At 42.9% G+C, this 20,314-nt stretch overlaps 1 protein-coding gene across 4 annotated transcripts in view; it reads left to right on the top strand.

Annotated features, from left to right (window-relative positions):
• Positions 1-20,314, top strand: part of GRHL2 (grainyhead like transcription factor 2) — a 114,663-nt gene that overhangs the window by 26,273 nt on the left and 68,076 nt on the right. For 3 of the 4 annotated variants that reach the window (XM_054018245.1, XM_054018244.1, XM_054018243.1), the window contains exons 3-7: positions 139-206; positions 2,065-2,455; positions 6,183-6,238; positions 9,693-9,849; positions 12,608-12,719. In XM_054018245.1, coding sequence (XP_053874220.1) covers positions 139-206; positions 2,065-2,455; positions 6,183-6,238; positions 9,693-9,849; positions 12,608-12,719 — 784 coding nt within the window. The remainder of the gene's footprint in view (positions 1-138; positions 207-2,064; positions 2,456-6,182; positions 6,239-9,692; positions 9,850-12,607; positions 12,720-20,314) is intronic. The other variant, XM_054018247.1, reaches the window with a different exon arrangement.

Below are 20,314 nucleotides of genomic sequence, written 5' to 3'. Positions count from 1 at the left end.
GGTGTTCTGTTATTTTCCTTGTTGGGCCTGTTCTGTAGTTCTGCAAATAGGAAGAGAATCAGCCCCTGACTATATTAACCTGAAGTTGCAAATACAAAGTGTTATACTTGCCTGACCAATGCCTGATGCTTTTCTCAGGTTCCCAGAGATAAAAGGCTGTTGTCTGTTAACAAAGTGAGTGACAGTCAAGAAGACCAAGATAAAAGGTATAGTATCATTTAAAATAATATATTAATACACTGCAGCTAAAAAAAACTTTGATCAGATGTGAATCAAAAGAATTGTTATGGCTTCTGACTTCCTTCAGCAAGATAAAAGAACAAAGTCTAATGTGGGAAGCAATCATTACACAGCTCTACATATTAAAAAAATTAAATGGGATTTTTTAAAAATGTGATTTGCAAAGTAATAAAGAATCCCAGTGAAGTTGTCATGTTATTTGAAAAAGTAAACCAGAAAAAAATATTGCCATTAGAAATACTGCTTTTTTTTTTTTTTGGTAACAAAAGCTAAATAGTTTGGCTTCAGTAAACTGCTTTAGATAGTTATAGTATCAGAGGGGGAGCCGTGTTAGTCTGAATCTGTAAAAAGCAACAGAGGGTCCTGTGGCACCTTTAAGACTAACAGAAGTATTGGGAGCATAAGCTTTTGTGGGTAAGAACCTCACTTCTTCAGATGCAAGAAGAAGTGAGGTTCTTACCCACAAAAGCTTATGCTCCCAATACTTCTGTTAGTCTTAAAGGTGCCACAGGACCCTCTGTTGCTTTTTAGATAGTTATACTTAGCCTAATCTCATCTCTGTCAGGGAGCAAATAACTTTACATAACACCTTCTTCATTAAAACTACCTTCTGTAAAACATTTTCTTCCCCTCACACCTGTAAGATCATAGCTTTTGCTGTGTCTGGAGTCAAAGTTGCTAAAGGGTCCTGTGTGGTAGGTTAAGAAAAAAACAACTGACTTTATTGAGACTCATGAGCAGGAGAGAGTGAGGCTATGTCTTCACTGCAAAAAATAGATATGTTTGTACATCGAGTTAGCTATCTCAATGTAAAATCCTAGTGGAGAGAAGGCACAGGTAACTTTTACCTTAGTTAGTCAAGGTCATAGCTATGCCCCAAAGTGGGTTTTGGCTCAGCTAGTTACATTGAGGTAAAAACTAACAGTGCCTTGTCTCCACTATGATTTACATAAAACCAGCTATCTTGATGCACAAAAAGCTACCTTTTTACAATGAAGACATAACCTGAAACTACTCCAGTCAGCATCTGGAGAGAGAGTTCCACTTCCATCTGGCTCCAGAGAAATTCCGCAGCAGGATTGGCAAAACATCCATCCAACGGAAAGCCAAGATGGCAGCCATTTTCTCATCAGCGCAACTCTCATTAGTTATTGAAAATGAGAACAAAACACTTAGCAGCTGTTGAAAGCTGAAAGCTTTATGAATTAACCATTTCATGTGTGTGACGACTGCGCATGGGGCACCTTCAGTTAGAGATAGGGTGGTGCTGCTGAAAGCTACTGTGTACCCGCAACAATTACTGTTCTGCACTATTATGGGATTCCTGGAAGTACATCTTCAGGAATTATATCAGTAAACATGGTCGCCACCCCGTGGCTGTCTGAAAGGGCAGATAGCAAAATATTAATCTCATTATTGACAATTCACTCGCTCTATACCACATGAAAATTGTTCTACTGTCAGTTATATATATTATTTCATGTAAAACCCTTGATGTTTATTTTGGCCAATAGGCTTTTGTATTGATCTATTAACTATGTATCCAAATAGTAGTCTAAGGAGAATGAAATATAGGTCACATAGGATTTGTCAGACTAGATCAGACCATTCGATCACTGGGTCCTGCATTCTAATTCCTGCAGTGGCCAATACCTGATGTTTCAGAGGAAGATAACCTCTCCTGGTCCTCAATACATGAAGAAAGTTTTGCACTGAGGGTGTATTTTCTTCCTGACTTCTGTAGCAATCAGTTTACTCCCTAAATGAGGAAATTTGATGCCAGTTTCTATTAGGACAATTCACAGGTTTTTGTTTGTTTCACAGAAATTGTCTTGGTACTAATGAAGCTCAGAGTAATTTGAGTGGAGGAGAGAACAGAGTTCAAGTCCTGAAGACAGTACCAGTTAATCTCTCCTTAAACCAAGAACATCTGGAGTCTTCCAAAAGGGAGTACAGCACAAATGTATCTGGGAGCCCAACGCCAATCTCAGTGACTGGAGTTACTGTGGTAAAGGCAGAAGAGTTCACACCAGTTTTTATGGCCCCGCAAGTGCATTATGTTAGGGGTGAAAATGAGGAGCATCGGGGGGTTATCTTTGAACAGACTCAGTATGAAGTGCCCAACATTGCCCCCCATACAAACTATCTCAAAGATGACCAGCGTAGTACTCCTGATAGTACTTACAGTGACACTTTCAAAGATGGGGGAACAGAAGTAAGTTTTTCATTTATGAACTAGTATCTTGGAACTCATTAAAAAGAATCATACAGTGTGACTCTGTGTTGTACAGCACCGAGCACAGTGGGGGCTTGGTCCTTGACTGGTGTTCATAGTTACTACTACAATAATAATAAATAAATAATAATAATTAATAAATAACACAAGCAGCATATTTTAGCTCTTTCCACAACAGAGGAGCAGGTGAATGACCATGACCATCTTTAGTAAATTCAGCTGCTCCTCACAGTGTTCTTCTTTGCCTTCTGACAGCATAAGAAAACACCATCGTCCTAGAGGGTAGTTTGGCTTCTTACCTATTGGAAACAATGAGAGGTGATGGGTATTTTAATAAAGGGCATCTTGTGGCTTCAGTCCCATTGAGAATAAAGGGGGTAGGGATGGCTTATTTTGAAAGAGGGCAAGCAGGCTGTAGCTTCAGTTCTATTCAGAACAATAGGAGATGGCAGCCATTTTGAAAGTGGATAATTGTTCATGAGCATCTCTTATGGCGGGGCCAGCTCCAGGCACCAGCCGAGCAAGCTGGTGCTTGGGGTGGCAGCTTGTAGGAGGCGGCATTCCACCCAATCCTAGGGTGGCACGGCCACTTTTTTTTTTTGTTCCGCTCCAGCCGCCCTGTAGGGGGCAGCGGCGTCCTTCCCTCCCAGCCGACCGGAGCGGCACGGAGCCCTCCCTACCTGGCCGCCCCCCTTCTCTCTCTCCCCTCCACTCCTTCCCCCTCTCCCTGCTCCTTCCCCCTCTCCTTCCCGCTGCACCGCGCCTCAGGTTGTTGTTGTTTTTTTTTTTTTTTTGCTTGGGGCAGCCAGAAAGCCAGAGCCGGCCCTGTCTTAAGGGGAAGAGTTTATGCATCAATCTCTGTTGAGGGATAAATTTTTTAGTTGTGAAAAGTAATGGCAAAAAATTACCATTAATCCTAAATAGTTCATTTCAAAAGATATCTATTGCACCAGATCTGCTCATCAAAAAGGGCACGAGGGGGAAATGGGTGGCATTAGGAGGGTGCAAGGGAATGTAGAGGTTAAAAGGTAGGGGGAAGGTGGGGTGTGTGGGTGGGTGTTTGTACAGAGGAATGTTGAGGACAGGAGGGAGGGAAGAACTGCTGTGTGCTCTGTCTGCTATGCACTGCTCTGGCAATGCAAAGCAACTGTAAATTCAGTGTAACTGGCCAGTATTCTCTGGTTGCTTTGTGCTGCTCTAGAGTGCCTGACCCTAGAGGTTAAAATTTAAAAAATAATTTAAGGTTGATACTACATATCTTCAAATCACACAGTAACATTCTCTTTTGGTTTCCTGATTCCTGTTAATGTATGAAATTATTAATAATTAAAAAAAAACAAGGAAGCTCCCAGTCAAAAACTACATTAAGATGGAGTTAAGGTTGAGAGTATGTATGACTCATTTAGGAAAAAAAGATTACAGGGATGTAATTATCTCCAAAACAAGTATTCAAACCCAGGAAATGCAGAATTAAACTTAAACTTAAAAGAAATACAAATATGTTAAGGTATGGAAATGCATATTCAGGGCACCTATACAACCTGAATTCTCTTTGTGGTGACATAGTGAGGAAATCTATTGTGCCTTTAAAAATCAGTTTAAACTAAAGTGGGAGCACAAGCACTATTATGAATTAATTATAATTATATGGCTTCAACCCTTATGCTAGGAGACTGGTAAATACCCTGTTGTAGGAGCTGGGGAGTAGTGTGCACATAGGCTTTCCCCAGGGTAGTTCATGGCACTGATCCTATCATGCCAGTACATGCTGTTGGAGATGCAACTGAACTCTCACAGAACAGTGAATCCATCCTATAAAGTGCTGTCAAATGGACAAAATTAACAAACTGGAAAAAAAGAGCAAATACATATATTTGCTAATACCTCAGTGACATCACTAATATTTTATCACATTTTTTTTTTAAATATACTCTGTCATTTACATTACCAATTTAAAATTAGGTATTACGCACTGTCTACTGTAACTTACAAACATGGCTCAAGCCTACCAACATTCCTGCACATAAGCAACTTCACATATGTAAATATTCTCGGTGCAGTCAATAAGATTACTCATATGAGTTATGATTCTTGTTTTTGAAAATGTGTGCAGGATGGGCCCAGTCCAGCTCTCTTATTTATGTGAACAATCTCCTTTAAATCAATGTGAATATTCATGTGATTAAGAGCTATGTGTGTGAATGAGTTTGCAGGGCTTTAGACCGATTGTCTCAAGTGTGAAGTGTAAGTTTGTAAAAAGTAATTTTTCCACCAACAAGATTGCCTCCCCACATTTCATTGCCCTATGCACATACATTTGTTATAAAAGTGCAAGTGCAGATACCTTTTAGAAAAGTCATCTTGATGTATATTCTTTTAATCAGTCAAGGCAGAATGCAAGAGAATTATGTATAACATTCCATGTAAATTACAGTACTATGATCATGATTTTTTCATAATATTATAAAAGTGGTAATTTCTTCTATCTGATTGTTGCCTGATTTTAATATGGATTTAAATAACTGACCAGATTTTAAATTATGTCTCAGATTAATTTAATAAAATAGTTTAATTACATACTAATTAATATAAACTAGTTGTATTGATCTAACAAAAACAAGGATTAATATTTTAAAATTGCTTATCCTCTGGAGACATTCTTGGCATCACTACACCAAGCCATACATGAAAATATCACATAAAATGATATAAAAATAAGACCAGTCAACTGCAAATCTACAACCCACTGCTGTGCCATGGTAAAAACACTCTGTAATAAACTGGCATCTCTTAAACAGGTTTCAAGTCTTTTTATTACAGAGCATTTTTATCATGGCACATCAATATGTAATTAACCTTGAGTGGTGACAAAATAGTAATACTAATAATTAATAATCCATGAGATATTACCTAATGATCCATTAGAAACAGTGTATTATGGCCACAAAAGGTAAACTAAAAAGAAGAAAAAGCAAGGATTTCACAGAATATAATTTTCCTCTGCTCTATAATGTAGTGTATAGTTCTTTATTCAATCTATGCAGTGGACATCATTTTCATAATTCAGCCTCTTGATGCAATATATTTCACATTTTTCATCTATACCTTTTTATAACTCTGGTTTCATTTTGTCAAATGAATCTATTATTCTAACATGATCCTGTATTACATGCAGAATACTTCCTTAGCCTGTGTCCCCATTCCCATCCAAATGAGATGATACAATAATATGAATTTTTATGAGCCTCAGTGCGTGGGTTGTGAAGAACAATTAGAAATAGATTCACATAAACCCTCTTTAAAAACATAGACACCGTAAAAGCTTTCATTTAATTTGCAGCTTAGGACATGCTTGCAATTGTGAGTGATGCGTGTTATTACAGGTTTCTTTTAAACATGTGATAATGTAAGGGCAAGCAGAACACAAAAATACCTGCCACTTTACTGATATGGTTATAATGAGCTAGTTAGACTGACAAAATCCAAACACTCAGTGCAAATAATTTCTCTATGTCAACTCTAGAAGTGAAACCACATAGGGACTACTAAGGCTAATAGGTTTTTTGAGTCTTAACTACCTGATAGTTTATTATAAGGGTTCCCTAATTAGAAAAGTTTTAATATGATCTTGTCAGTAATTTTAATTTTCTTTGTATCCAATAATTCGTCATCTGTTTTTTGTTTGTTTGTTTTTTATAACTTTCAGAAGTATCGCAGTGCGTCAGTAGGGGCTGAGGAATACATTTACGAACAAACAGCAAGGTAGGTTACTGAAAGACAATGGGGAATAAATGGAGCTGATTGGCCTCATATTAAAATATAGTTGGAGAACCCCACTTTGCCACCACGAGGGGTGTACTGTACTCCTCCAGCCTGGGAGCGCAGCTACTGCTGCTTCCCTCCATTGCTCTGCATGTTGGCTTTAAAATCTGACTAGTGTGTGCGTGTGTCTTCACTGACAGCACGTCTACACTTACCGTGAATCAACGCTGTGGCGATCAATCTACCGGGGGTCGATTTAGTGGGTCTAGTGAAGACCTGCAAAATCAACTGCTGATCGCTCTCCCGTTGACTCCGGTATTCCATTGGAACAAGAAGCATAAGATAAGTCGACAGGGGAGTTTTTCCCGTCGACCCAGTGCGGTGTAGACACTGCAATAAGTTGACCTAAGCTACGTCGACTCACGTAGCGGGAGTTGCATAACTTAGGTCGACATAACCCCGTAGTGTAGACCTGCCCTGAGTGTCAGGGCCTGATTCTCTTCCTATTTGCATCAGCTTAAATCAAAAATAACTTGGCTTAAGTCAATGGCACTGTACAAATGTAAAACCGGTGAGAGGAGAACCAGGCTTTCGGTACCCCAAGTACAGAGCACAAATTGCCAACCTGCTCCTGGAAAATCTTCACTGCCTTCCAGGACGCACATGTCTGAGGTTGTTAAGTCAGTTCCCCAAATTTTATGAAATTCCCATTTTGTTTTGTTTTGTAACAATTGGTTTTGGTGGAGATCTTTGTCACAATATATTGTGGTATGTTTCTGTGTATTTTGTATTATTTAATCTGTTGGGTGTCTGTCACCACCCAGCTAAGTACTGCACAATAAAACTAAAGTTTTGGAGACATAACCGGTCATCACTGTTAGCTACTAAACACAGCAAAATGCATGCATATAAATGGGCAAGAGCTAGATTAGTCATTGACTCATATTAGCTCTGATCCAGGAAAACACTTAAGCATGTACTTAACTTTAAGCACATGAGTAGTTCAATTTATATCAGTGAGACTATTCATGTGCTTAAAGTTAGACATATGCTTAAGATTTTTCCTGGATTGGGGCCTCATGCCTGGGGCTTTTTTCCCATGGTGTAGCTTTCTTAAGGCCCAATCCCTTTCCTGATAAAGTCAATGGCAAAATCCACATTATCCTCAATGGGATCAGGACTGAGACCTTAGGCAGGAGTATATCTGCAGCATCAATGCAGCAGAGTTTCCATTTCCTGTGTTGGTTATTTTTGAAACCTAATCCAGGAGTGTTTGTATTGTCAGCATTTCTGTGAAGGTGAAAAACTTTAGCATAGGGCAACTTCAGATGATAATTTACAATTCAGAAAGGAAATGCCTCCCCCCTGTGAATTATATAGCATTCTGCAAAGTGTTCCATACCCTGTATGTACAGAAATGAATGCTTCAGATAAATAACATCAACATAACTTAGGGCTTGGTCCAAGACCCACTGAAGTAGATTGAAAGATTCCCATTGATTTCAAAGGGCTTTTAGATCAGACAGTTGATGAGATTCAAAACAGGCTTAGAACGTTTTCTGAATAATAACTGCAGTTACATTTGCTAGGGTAAAAATGACAAGTGGTAGCAATGCTCATGCTTTAGGGCATAAACTGATTGCCAATTGGAGTCTGGAAGAAATTTCCACTACGGTATAATACAGGTATTACACAATTGGCCAGGTGCAGTATGTCTGATATTTTTTTTAACACCTTCTGAAACATCCAGAGTAGGAAACTGTCATACACAGGAGAACAAACTAAGGCACATGGACTATTAATCAGTTGTACTGTGGCACTTTCTGGGTCTGATTTTGATTCACACTAAACTCCATTTTAGATTCCTTTATACACTGACTGATGTTAAGGAGCCTTAATGTCAATGAGAATCTGGCCTACTGTGTTTAAAATACCCTTCTATCATAAACAAAATGTATACAGTACATCCATTAGTCTTTTCAAAACAATGCAAAATTTAGCACAAAAACCCCAAACTTTTTTCTTTTTAACATTAAAACAGAATAGATTTTAGAGTAGAGTAACGTAATTAGGAACACCTTTAAAATTTAGCCTTCATTTCAAATTATAAAAATTACTACTAAACTATATTGAAACTAAACAGTTTCTGAATGCTCTTGCATCAGATGGAGGAAAGATGCAATGGAGGGTTTTTTTTCCCATCTCTTTGGGTGGGATTTGAAAACAAATTCTTGTTATTACTGAATTGTAGTTGTTATTTTTTATTTGGTGGCTAAAAATAAGAAAAATAGTATTTTGGTCTTTGCCTTATTTCCTTTTCATATTGCCATAGGCAATGGTATGACATCAGAGTACATTTGGTTTAGACTAGAAATTCAAGGACACCTTAACCTTTTGATTTAGCATGTTCTTGCTTTTGGCCCTGATTCAGCAGTGCTTAAATGCTTTGTTAATTCAGACCTTTGAGAAGGTATTATTTTCTTCAACTTGTGGTAATATCCTATAAGTGACTCTTTCCATTATGGTGTCTGCAAAAGTATTTTGAAGGGAAATGTTTATTCAGCAAGTTTTACTATAGTGTGATGGGGATGAATATACTAAATTATCGTAATGCAACGTGGTAGGATGCCAATAGACAATGTTCTGTGAAGAGTGTGTTTAGTGAAAGAGTCTATAGGACAGAGATTCTCAAACTTTTTCATAGTGTGCACCACAGATAAAGGTGCAGTTTCTCTTATGGAACATCTTCCCTTCCAAAATCCTAATTCCCCTACGATAACATCACTGATATCTTGTCTTTTGTTTTTTCTAATTGTATTATTCATCAATTGCACTACCAGTGAAATCTAGGTATTCTGCACTGTCGGGTTTATTTCTAAAGAATTAGAAATAAATCCTGTAAAAATTAGATTCTAATTTAAAAACTCTGCCGTTCCCCTTTCCCATTTCCTCGTACAGTAGTCAGGAGGCCTGTTCCTCCCGCACACTGTCTCCGCAGCTTCTGTATTGCTCTCACTGGACTCTTCTTCCTGTGCCAGCTGCAGATTCAGATGTTCATGGAGGCAGTTTAGCTCCCCTTACTAGCAGTGAACCAAGATCTATTCCCACCTGTCAGTCAGCACCCTTATCATTGGGGTGTATATCGAGTCCCATCGTTATGTACAGAGAAACTAAAGAGACAGTCCCTGCCCAAAGAGGCTTACAATCTAGCTAGTCCATTCTTAATGAATTCCAGATTTGATGGATTTAAAGGAAGATAATTTTAGTTATTGAATCACCTGTCTCTATTTTTACGTATTTTGACCTTTCCCCATCATTATTGCTATTTAGTTTCCTATTAGTTTTATGCCAATACTGTCTGTATGCATATGAAATGTATAAATAAATAAGGGAAAAAAAGAAAAGGAAAAGTCATAGAGATTGTTTGATCTCTCTTTCTCTCTCTCTCACACAGCAGCACTTTTCAGTATACTCTAGAAGCTACCAAATCTCTGCGTCAAAAGCAAGGGGAAGGACCGATGACCTATTTGAACAAAGGACAGTTTTATGCCATTACTCTGAGCGAGACGGGTGACAACAAGTGTTTCCGACATCCCATCAGCAAAGTCAGGGTATGGCAGCCTTTGCTAGACAGAACAGAACTCTGCCGATATGTTCAGGGGGTTGCTCATGGTTTGTTTTATTTTTCTTGTGGGAACAGCAGAGACACTTGGCTACAACACCAACAGAAATATGGGGAAAAGTTATCAGCTATGGATACTTGCTGTATATTTTTTTAGTCCTTTTTCAGTCCCATCTCATGAGCTGCCCAGTTGCATATATATCTGTCTAAGGCCATGATTCAGCAAGACACTTAAGCATGTGTTTAACTTTAAGTATGAGTACTCCCATTAACTTCAGTGGAACCATTCATGGGCCTGATTCAGCAAAGCACTTATTCCTCTACTTAACTTCAAGCACATGCTTAAGTTGCACTGACATCCAGTGTTAAGCACCTGCTTGAGTCCTCATGGCCCAAACCTGTGAGGTGCTGAGTGAGCTCTCCCAGCTCCCACTCAAGCCATGGGAAGTTGAGGGCATTAGCAGCTTGCAGGATTGGGCCATTAATTTACTAATGATCTGTTTTAAAAATCAAAACGAGCATGGTGTACGCGTGTGAGCTGTTTTATATTCAAGAAGAACACAAACTTTATGGAGATTCCCACTTTGGAAATCAGACTTACGGCTTCATCGCAGTTCTCAGCTTCTGAAGCAGAGCTGTGACAATCAAACTGTGGTGAACACACTGGGCTCATCCGATAGTGTTTCAGATTAACTGGTGATCACCCGTTAGACTTGAAATGAAAAATGAGCCTCAAAGCTGCTGCCCTGAGAGTGGCACTGTCCCCTGAAGCTCAAAGTGCAGTGAGTATGTGAAGCAGATGAAATACTACTAGGTTGAGAACGCTGTGGCCATTGTAGTCCAATCTCATTCTCAACATGTTTTTCTTGCTGTGTGTCAGAGACACAGTGGGGGATTAAAGCAAGATGAAATAAATCTGTTTATTGAGGCTCTTAGATTATTAGATTTCTTAAAGGGGTTACCAGATTTATGACATAACCCCTTCTGAGACAGTTTGGGGACAACCCTCAAACCCTGCTAGAAGGGCGAAAATGTGAATATAATCCCAGAACAAATGCCTGATGCAAAGTCAATTGCAGTTAGTGAGAGGCTATTCAGCGATGTCATTGCACTGGATCAGGTCCAAGGGAACACCATCAATTGTGCTTTTTATCTCACTCATAGTTTTGGGAGACTTTACATATAGAGGCAGCAATTTTTTTAAACAGTTTGGTGATTCAAGGTGGGAGGTTATTTATGGGGAATTTGTGTGGAGATTGGGAAAAGCTTCTTCATCTGAGAACAAAAAGAACACATTGAAGGGGCTATTTTTTGTTTTCCATAATTTCAGGTTACCTTGGCATGCAGCATTTGTGACTGCAAAGAGAAATTTTTTAAATGTGCTCAAATAGGCAATTTTTTCCTGAGCTTTTATGACTCCAGTGTTAAGATGTAGAGTGAAGTTACAATTTGGTTTGGTTTGGTTTTTGGTATCACATAATTAGAGCAAAATGAATCCAGAACTTGAAATGAAAACTCAAACGAGGCTCAGTAAAAAACCCATATAGCATTGTGGTAAAAATAAAAATATATGCAAGACTTCTGACCATAGACTGGGTGCTGGGGACTAAGGCAATGGTCCCCAAACTGTGGGGCATGCCCCACCCTGGGGTGTGTGTGGAGGAATGTTCGGGGGCAGAGAGGGAGCGCTACCCAGCTCCACTCCACCCCCAGCTCTACTCCGGCCCCGCCCACAGCCCCAGCCCCTGGCCGCAGCTCCTGCCTCGACCCCAGCCAGACCCACCCCCAGCTGCGCCCCAGCCACATACCGCTTGCCTCAGTCCATGCCCTCACCTCTCCCCCCACCCCCGGGAGCCATGGCTCCGCTCTCAGCCGTGGGTCCTGGCGGGGGGCATGGACAAGGGTAAGAAGGGGTGCTACTCTGAAAAGTTTGGGGACCACTGGACTAAGAGAGATATAAAGTTGTATATCCACAAATGCAGACAAAGAACACTTTTTTAAAAATGATTGCTGCTCATCACATATGAAAACACCTGTTTGAAACTAGCTCAAACAGTAAACATCACAGTCTGTAATTTGTCTGAATTGTTGACTGTTGCAGGCACTAAAATACTATGTTTTTCTTAGGGTGTATTTTCAGCTGCGTTAAATCAATTTGTGGCTATATATTTTTTTAAATCAAACAACAAGAACATTCACAATGATATTTCCTACTACACTTCTGATTTTCCTGCAGTGCAGTCCCCAATCCTGCAAGCCCCCCTTAGTTGACTGCAGCATTATAGGAACTTTTTGTTTCTTTTACCCAGAAGAGCTCCTATCATACAGAACATATCATTTCTACTTTTATATAATCTTCTAAAGGCCCAACGAGTCCAAATGACTTATTCCAAGTATCTCAGTCAGAATTAGAATCTGGGATGCTTTTGCTTTTGAGATCACCACTTTTAGCACTATGAAATACAGCCCTCTTAAATGTAAATACTCAGTCACATTTTATTCAAACTCCAGAAAAAGCATCGTCATTGTCCCTGTTTTAATTTTTAAATTACCTTTCTATTGCACTCAAATATTAAATGCATCACACATGTAGGGCAAGAATACAAAACACTGAATGGTATTCCCTTCAAGGATAGATTTTCTAGTTGCAGTGGAGGCAGGTGGGAGTTTCTAGTACTTAGGCATCTCAGAATTAATTAAACGTGAGGTACTGCCAGTAATGTAGTCTCCACTCCCCTTTTCTGTAGAGTGTGGTCATGGTTGTATTCAGTGAAGATAAAAACCGAGAGGAACAGCTGAAGTATTGGAAATACTGGCATTCTCGGCAACACACAGCTAAACAGAGGGTCCTTGATATTGGTAAGTGAGTAGTTCTATGAATTTATATTCTCCTCCATACTCCATATTGAAATGTGGAGAAGCACAGTTTGTTATTATGTGAGGGAATAGAACATTCAAAGAGGGAAAAATCAACTCTGTAAAAGGTAGATGCAATTTATATGTGAACAGCATTGCAAATACTGTAGAAAATTACCATAGGTGGTGGAACTTTTTAACACATGGACTACCTAGTGATTACAGGTAAAAGCTTTGTGATACAACTGTTAGCAATTGCAGAGCCCCATTGAGGATTCGTCTGAGGGGAAGAGAACCAGTGAAAGATCTGTGCTGTCATGTGGTACTCAGAGAATATGATACCCACAACTTCTCCATTGATTGGAAATCTATGCCCCATGCACTCCAACTCCTCTACATGGGGAAAACTCTTTTAGACAGAAAGGATGATAGTTTGGGAACTTTGCAAGCCTAAACTTGTGGAATATCCCAAGCACTTTTTTGATTTGAATGTCTAAGCAGTCCCTCTGTTTCTAGATAGCTCTCTTTTAGGGCTTGTCTATGGGGAAAGTTATACTAGTATAAGATAAGGTTGAATTTAAACCACTCTAGTTATATGGGTATAACCTCCTGCGTGGACAGTCTTATTCCAGTATAAGAATGTCTTTTACTGATTTAATTTACGTTTCCTTGTAAGCTGTTTAAACTAAGCCACACACACAAAAAAAAAAAAAAAAAAAGCCACACTTATTCTGGAATAGGAATGCCCCCTTGAGGAGTTCCACCAGTATAACGACAGTGGTTTCACTATACTAGTATAATTATAATGGTGTCACCGGTGAAATTTTCCCATGTAGACAAATGCCTAAGCTTAAGTATATGCTTAAGTGCTTTGTTGAAAAAGGATGGGGTTACTCATATGCTTAAAGTTAAGCATGTGCTTAAGTCCTGTTGAAGTCACTGGGACTTGAGCACATGCTTAGGTGCTTTGCTGAATCAGAGCATCTGTGTATGCCTGTTTTGTTAATCTTTCATTTTTAATTAGAACACTAGGACTCATAATTAGCCTGTAAAGATTGCTTCTTAAAAGCTTTTTCCTATTTATTTCCTGACATTAATTTTGAAAATAAGTAGCTTTATCAATTATTTTTATAATATCTACACTGCAGTCAACAGCTGAATGTTCAATGTTAAATAATAGTGATTGGTGGGCAGGGGTGTTGTTTTAGTCAGAAGAAATTCCAGAAATTGTCAGTAATCATCGAATAGTGTCCAAACTCCTGGAGTCATAGACTCATAGACTTTAAGGTCAGAAGGGACCATTATGATCTTCTAGTCTGACCTCCTGCACAATGCAGGCCACAGAATCTCACCCACCCACTCCTGTAACAACCTCCTGACCTATGTCTGAGCTATTGAAGTCCTCAATTTGTGGTTTAAAGACTTCAAGGTGCAGAGAATCCTCCAGCAAGTGACCCATGCCCCAAGCTGCAGAGGAAGGCGAAAACCCCCCAGGGCCTCTGCCAACCTGCCCTGGAGGAAAATTCCCTCCCGACTCCTAATATAGCGATCAGCTAAACCCTGTACACATGAGCAAGACTCACCAACCAGAAACCCAGGAAAGAATTCTCTGTACTAACTCAGATCCCACCCCATCTAACATCCTATCGCAGGCCATTGGGCATATTTATCGCTAATAGTCAAAGATCAATTAATTCCCAAAATTAGGCTATCCCTTCTTACCATCCCTTCCATAAACTTATCGAGCATAGACTTGAAGCCAGATAAGTCTTTTGTCTCCACTGCTCCCCTTGGAAGGCTGTTCCAGAACTTCACTCCTCTGATGGTTAGAAACCTTCATCTAATTTCAAGTCTAAACTTCCTAATGGCCAGTTTATATCCATTTGTTCTTGTGTCCACATCGGTACTGAGCTTAAATAATTCCTTTCCCTCCCTGGTATTTATCCCTCTGATATATTTATAGAAAGCAATCATATCTCCCCTCAGCCGCCTTTTGGTTAGGCTAAACAAGCCGAGCTCTTTGAGTCTCCTTTCATAAGACAGGTTTTCCATTCCTCGATCATCCTAGGAGCCCTTCTCTGTACCCGTTCCAGTTTGAATTCATCCTTCTTAAACATGGGAGGCCAGAACTGCACACAATATTCCAGATGAGGTCTCACCAGTGCCTTGTATAACAGTACTAATACCTCCTTATCTCTACTGGAAATACCTCGCCTGATGCATCCCAAGACCGCATTAGCTTTTTTCATGGCCATATCACATTGGCGGGTCATAGTCATCCTGTGATCAACCAATACTCCGAGGTCCTTCTCCTCCTCTGTTACTTCCAAGTAGGGTGACCAGATTAGTAGTATAAAATATCGGGACGGGGGCGGAGCAAAAAAAAGGGGAGGGGCAGAACAAAAAAAAGGGGAGGGGCGGAGCAAAAAAAAAAAACAGTTTTAAAGGGACCTGGGGCATTAGCAGGCCCCAGCCCCGCACGCTGCCCTCCCAGCGGAGCTTCCCGCCCCCCGGCCTGCCACGGGCATACGTGGGGCACGGTGGGTCCAGGTGGGGGCAGGGCAGAGTGGGCAGGAGCCGGGTGGGCGGCAGGGGCCTCCCGCTGCCCCGGCCACATGCGGCACGCGTCCCCTGCGCCTAGTCTCCCTCCCGCTGGGAAGGAGCAGCTGGACGTGTGCCGCATGTGCGCGGGGCAGGCCAGGGGGCGCGTCCCGCCGGGAATGAGCCGCAGTCGCGAGCGGGAGGGAGAGGCGCTCCCTGGCAGCAGCGGGGATTCGGCCCACGCCCCCGCGCCACCCACCGGGCCCCTGCCCGCTCTGCGCTGCCCCCGCCCGGACCCACGATGCTGCCCCGCGGGCTGCAGGGCTGGAGCAGCCTCCAGGGGTTTCACAGATGAGCCCCCCATCTCCCTCCCTTGCCAGCTCCCCTTTGCCCGCCCGGTGCCCGGGTGCCGGAGCTGACTCACCAGCTCCAGGATCCAGGCACCGCCGCCACTCCCTCCCTCCAGGCTCGCGCCGCCATGCTGCAAGCCTGAGAGGGAGGAGGAATGCTGCGTGGTTGGGGAAAAGGCGGGGCCAGGGTGGGGATTTGGGGAGGGAGCCAATGGGGGGGAAGAAGAGGGCGGAGCCGGGGCGGGGGGGGGGGGGCGAGCGCCAGAGCGGAGGGCAAAATTTCTTTTTTGTCCAGTGTCCCGACCAATGTCAGTGTCCCGATGCGGAACGTCTGGTCACCCTACTTCCAAGTGATGAGTCCCCAGTTTATAACAAAAATGCTTGTAATCAATCCCTAAATGCAGGACCTTGCACTTTTCACTATTAAATTTCATCCTATTATTATTATTCCAGTTTACAAGGTCATCCAGATCTTCCTGTAGGATATCCTGGTCCCTCTCTGTATTGGCAATACCTCCCAGCTTCGTGTCATGTTTGGTCATGGGAAAATAAGGCTTCTAATAATACTACAGCTGAATGCTGTCTTTGAGTCATTCACTGTTTGGTTTCAAGGAAATGAATCAATATTCCAGTTTATTTGCTGTCCTTGTTTTCTTGAGTGGTATTCTTACAAGGTTGGACTTACCCCCAAATTGTGCCTCCTCTCTGTATTTCTCAGATGTTTTCGTTCAGCGGCAGGTTAAGGCAAGCAACCATAGTATGACTAATGTGAAAAAATTCCATGTTTCTAATAAGCCTCCACTGATACTGTCCAAGGCAAGGTTCTTTATTTTTTAAAAAAAGAAGATTCATTGACCAAGGCACGATCTTTTACCCAACACTGTTATAGGCTCTTTCCAAAGCCTGCTTCTTTAAAGATAGTGAACTGGTGGATTCATACATCCACACAGGGCCCCATCAAAATCAAATAATGAGTCTCTGTGCAGACACAGCAGTCCATTTGCACTCTGTCTGTTGTAGGATTAGGGCCCAAGATGTTACAACGCAGGGCCGGTGTAACCATTTAGGCGACCTAGGCGATCGCCTAGGGCGCCAGGATCTGGGGGCGCCAGGATCTGGGGGCGCCATTTTCTTCGGCAGCGACTGCAGCGGCCGGATATTTGGCTGCCCTGGTCACCGCCGGCATTTAGGCGGAGGGAGCTGGGGCAGTGGAGCGCGGGGAAGGCTGCCTGCAGCAAGTGGGGGGCGTGCTTGGGGAGGAGGCAGAGCAGGGGTGAGCTGCTTCACTTCTCCCAGCTCCCAGGCTTGCGGCGCCAATCAGGTTAGGTGCCGCAAGCCTGGGAGGCAGGAGAAGTGAAGCAGTGACGGCGTGTTCGGGGAGGAGGCGGGGCAGGGGTGAGCTGGGGCGGGGGGAGGTGCCTCAGGGTGGGGGTAGGGAGCTGCCGCAGGGGGGCACCTCAGGGCAGAGAGGGGGAACTGCTGCGGGGGGGGCACCTCGGGGTGGAGGGGGGGAGCTGCCACAGGAGGTGGGGGGTGCCTCAAGGCGGGGGCTCGGGAGGGGGAGGGCGCAAGGTGGAAGTTTCGCCTAGGGCGCGAAACATCCTTCCACCAGCCCTACTACAACGTCATGTCCATTCAGCACTTCATATATGATGCCCTAGAAAATCTGAAAAAGTGAAACATACAGAAACTCCATTCCTAAATCTAAATTGATCTACTAGGAAGACGTCCATTACTATAAAACATTCCTGCTATTAGAAAGCAGTGCTGCAAAACAATATACATGTGCAAATATCCATTCTTGGTGTCTGCTCAGGAGCTCGGAGTCTGCATGAGTGACAGCCAATGAGCACGCAGCACACCCCATCACCCTTTGTTTTCTGCTTTTTAACTGTTTGTCTGACCAAAAACTGGGAGTAAAGCTGTTTGAACCCTGATGAGTTATCCTGATAAGCACCTTTATTACTTATCCCACGACAGGCATTTACAAGATTCTCTGAGAGCCTGCAACTGCCCTCCCCATGTGCTTGGGAAGATCTCATCACTGGCTGAGCTTCCACCTTCCCCCATGTGCAGTTCACATACCTGGTAATCTGCAGCAGATTCCAGCCTAAGGAGTTTGCTAGACCAAAGCAGGCAGAGTTTACCTTGTTTTGACTGCCTGAGGGAACCAAACAATTGAGTGCAGGGAGGGAGGGGGAGAAATGAGAAAAGCAGCACTTGGAGATGGTGGAGAAAATAGCACTGTTAAAAACAAAGGAGTAATCAAAGATCACCTGTACTGTACTGGGAGCAGTCCCTAGGCTCTCAGCCCAGACAGAGAACATCAGGTTTGCCTGTCCACTTTCCGACGTTGCCAGCTTCTACTGGGGCCAGGTCTACACCACAGAATTAGGTCCACGTAAAGCAGTTTACATTGACCTACTCTGTAAGTGTATACACTACAGTGTTCCTCCCACTGCTGTAACTCTCCCTCTACAGTGACTTAATATATACATCTTGGCAAGAGGCGTAAGACTTAGGTCGATGTAGTTCATAGTTCGTAGTTACTTGCATTGCTGAGAATGTCAGTTTCACTGCTGATAGGGGCCCTGTTTTGAAATTGAACCCCCAGGGCAGGGGAGGGGTTCCAGCTGTGAGCCCTGCAATGCTGACAGCTGGAGCCTCGCTGCCTGTGCTGAAAACCCGGGCTGTGGGCAGGGCCGGTGCAAGGAAGTTTCACGCCATAGGCGAAACTTCCACCGTGCGCCACCCCCACCCAGCTAACCCCCCCCACCCCCGTGGCAGTTAACCATGCCCCCCGCCTCCCCACCAGAGGAGCCCCCCCGCGGCAGCTAACCCCGCCCAGGGCAGCTAACCCTGCCTATGGAGCGCCTCCCCTCCCCTCTGCGGAAGCTAACCCCGCCCGGGGAGCCCACCCCAGCTCACCTCCGCTCCACCTCCTCCGCTGAGCATGCCGGCATCACTCTAATTCTTCTCCCCTCCCAGGCTTGAGGCGCCGATTGGAGGAGAATTAGAGCGAGGGCTGTGTGCTCAGCAGAGGAGGCAGAGTGGAGGTGATCCAGGGTGGGGAGCGGTTCCCCTGTGCGCCTCCTCCCCCCCATTACTGCGGGCGGCCCTCCCCGCGACCCCCTGCCCCAGGTCACCTCCACTCCACCTCCTCGCCTGAGCGGGCTTTTAGGCACCCTCAACCACTAGGCACCCTAGGCGGCCGCCTAGTTCGCCTAGTGGTTGCACCGGGCCTGGCTGTGGGCTCCACATGCAGCTCAAAGCTGGAGTCTCCCTGCTGAGCTGCCAGCTGCCGGGCACTGAGAGCCCAGGCTCTCAGTTCCCCACACTCCCTTCATAAATGAGTGGAAGGGCTCCTCATGAGGATGCGCGCCACCAGCAGAAGGAGGATAGTGTGGACATGAAAAAATGGAGTAATTACTGCAGTGTAATTGTGTAGTATAGACAAGGCCTCAGACGAGGATTGTTTAGAAACCCACCTATTTGGTGAGAGCTACTAAGGTGCTGGTACTGAGTTCCTTCCTACCAACCTGGCCCCAGTGACTCAAGTTGAAAACTGTCCATCCGTTGAGGACGATTAATTAAAAATTCCCTTTCAGCTCCCAGGCCAAATAAATCTGTCTGTTTAGTTGTCATAGGAAATACTCTAACAGAGCAAATGTAGAGAGAAGTTGTATCATGTCACAACTATTGTTTAAAGCTGTATATTTTGGTACTAGTATATACATGCTGCAGTACCAATGTTCATACCTTTGCACCTTTGATGACATGGGGTGAAATTCCTACTGACTTCAATGGACCAGGATTTCACAATGGTTTAATTGATACATTTTAGGCCCTTTGCCCAAACAAGTAAATCTACAGTGTGTGTTCAGTATACCGGAGTACAGCAAAATGAATGCTGTGCATAAGCAGTGTGTTATATATGCTAAAATTAATGTTTTTTACATTTGTATTAATTTGAAGAGAAATAGGCCGTCACTGACTTCCAGGCACTCCTATCTGTAGTTTTTACTTTCATGAAGCCTGGAATAACTAGGTTTAATGATACAATGTTCAATGTCAAACACGAGAACTATTTAACATGGATCTAAACTTTGCCAAAACATTTCTCAGGAATAAGCTCCAGCGCTCTAGGCACTGCTGTATGGTATTTCAGCTAAGTGCTATTGAAATAAGCTCTTTGGTGGTTACCATTGCCAAATAAAATATTTACAAAACAGATTTTCCTTTAATCAAGAATTAACATTTTGGACATTGGGCTTCCCAAACTGCTGGTGTCACAAGTGATGCTGCCACTTCGGAACAAAATGATTGTCAAGTATAGTTCATACGTGAGCTTTCAAACACTGTGCTCCGCAAAACAGCTGCACTTTTCTTTTTCATGGGACATAATAACTCGGTCCTTAGTGTATGCTACAAATATTCCACAGAGAGGGCCAAGTCGTGACAGAGGCAGAAGACGTTATGCAACATTGTGTCTAATTTTCATGAAATTGTATTTGCATGCAGATCTGGGTGTTAACTAATGAACACACTTTGATATTTGTAATGCTTATTATTTATAGTCAGTTTATTATTCCTCATGCTTCTGTTTCTGTTGCATCTAGAGTACAATATCAGGGCCTTCTTAAAGATAATTCAATAGCTACCAGCTTTCTCTTGGAGTGGAAGAATTCTCGTTCTCAAGAGTGCTAA

Source organism: Malaclemys terrapin, chromosome 2 (genome assembly GCF_027887155.1).
Source record: "Malaclemys terrapin pileata isolate rMalTer1 chromosome 2, rMalTer1.hap1, whole genome shotgun sequence".
Taxonomy (NCBI): domain Eukaryota; kingdom Metazoa; phylum Chordata; order Testudines; family Emydidae; genus Malaclemys; species Malaclemys terrapin.
Note: the sequence above shows the minus strand (reverse complement) of the source record. Positions and strands in the feature narration are given on the sequence as shown.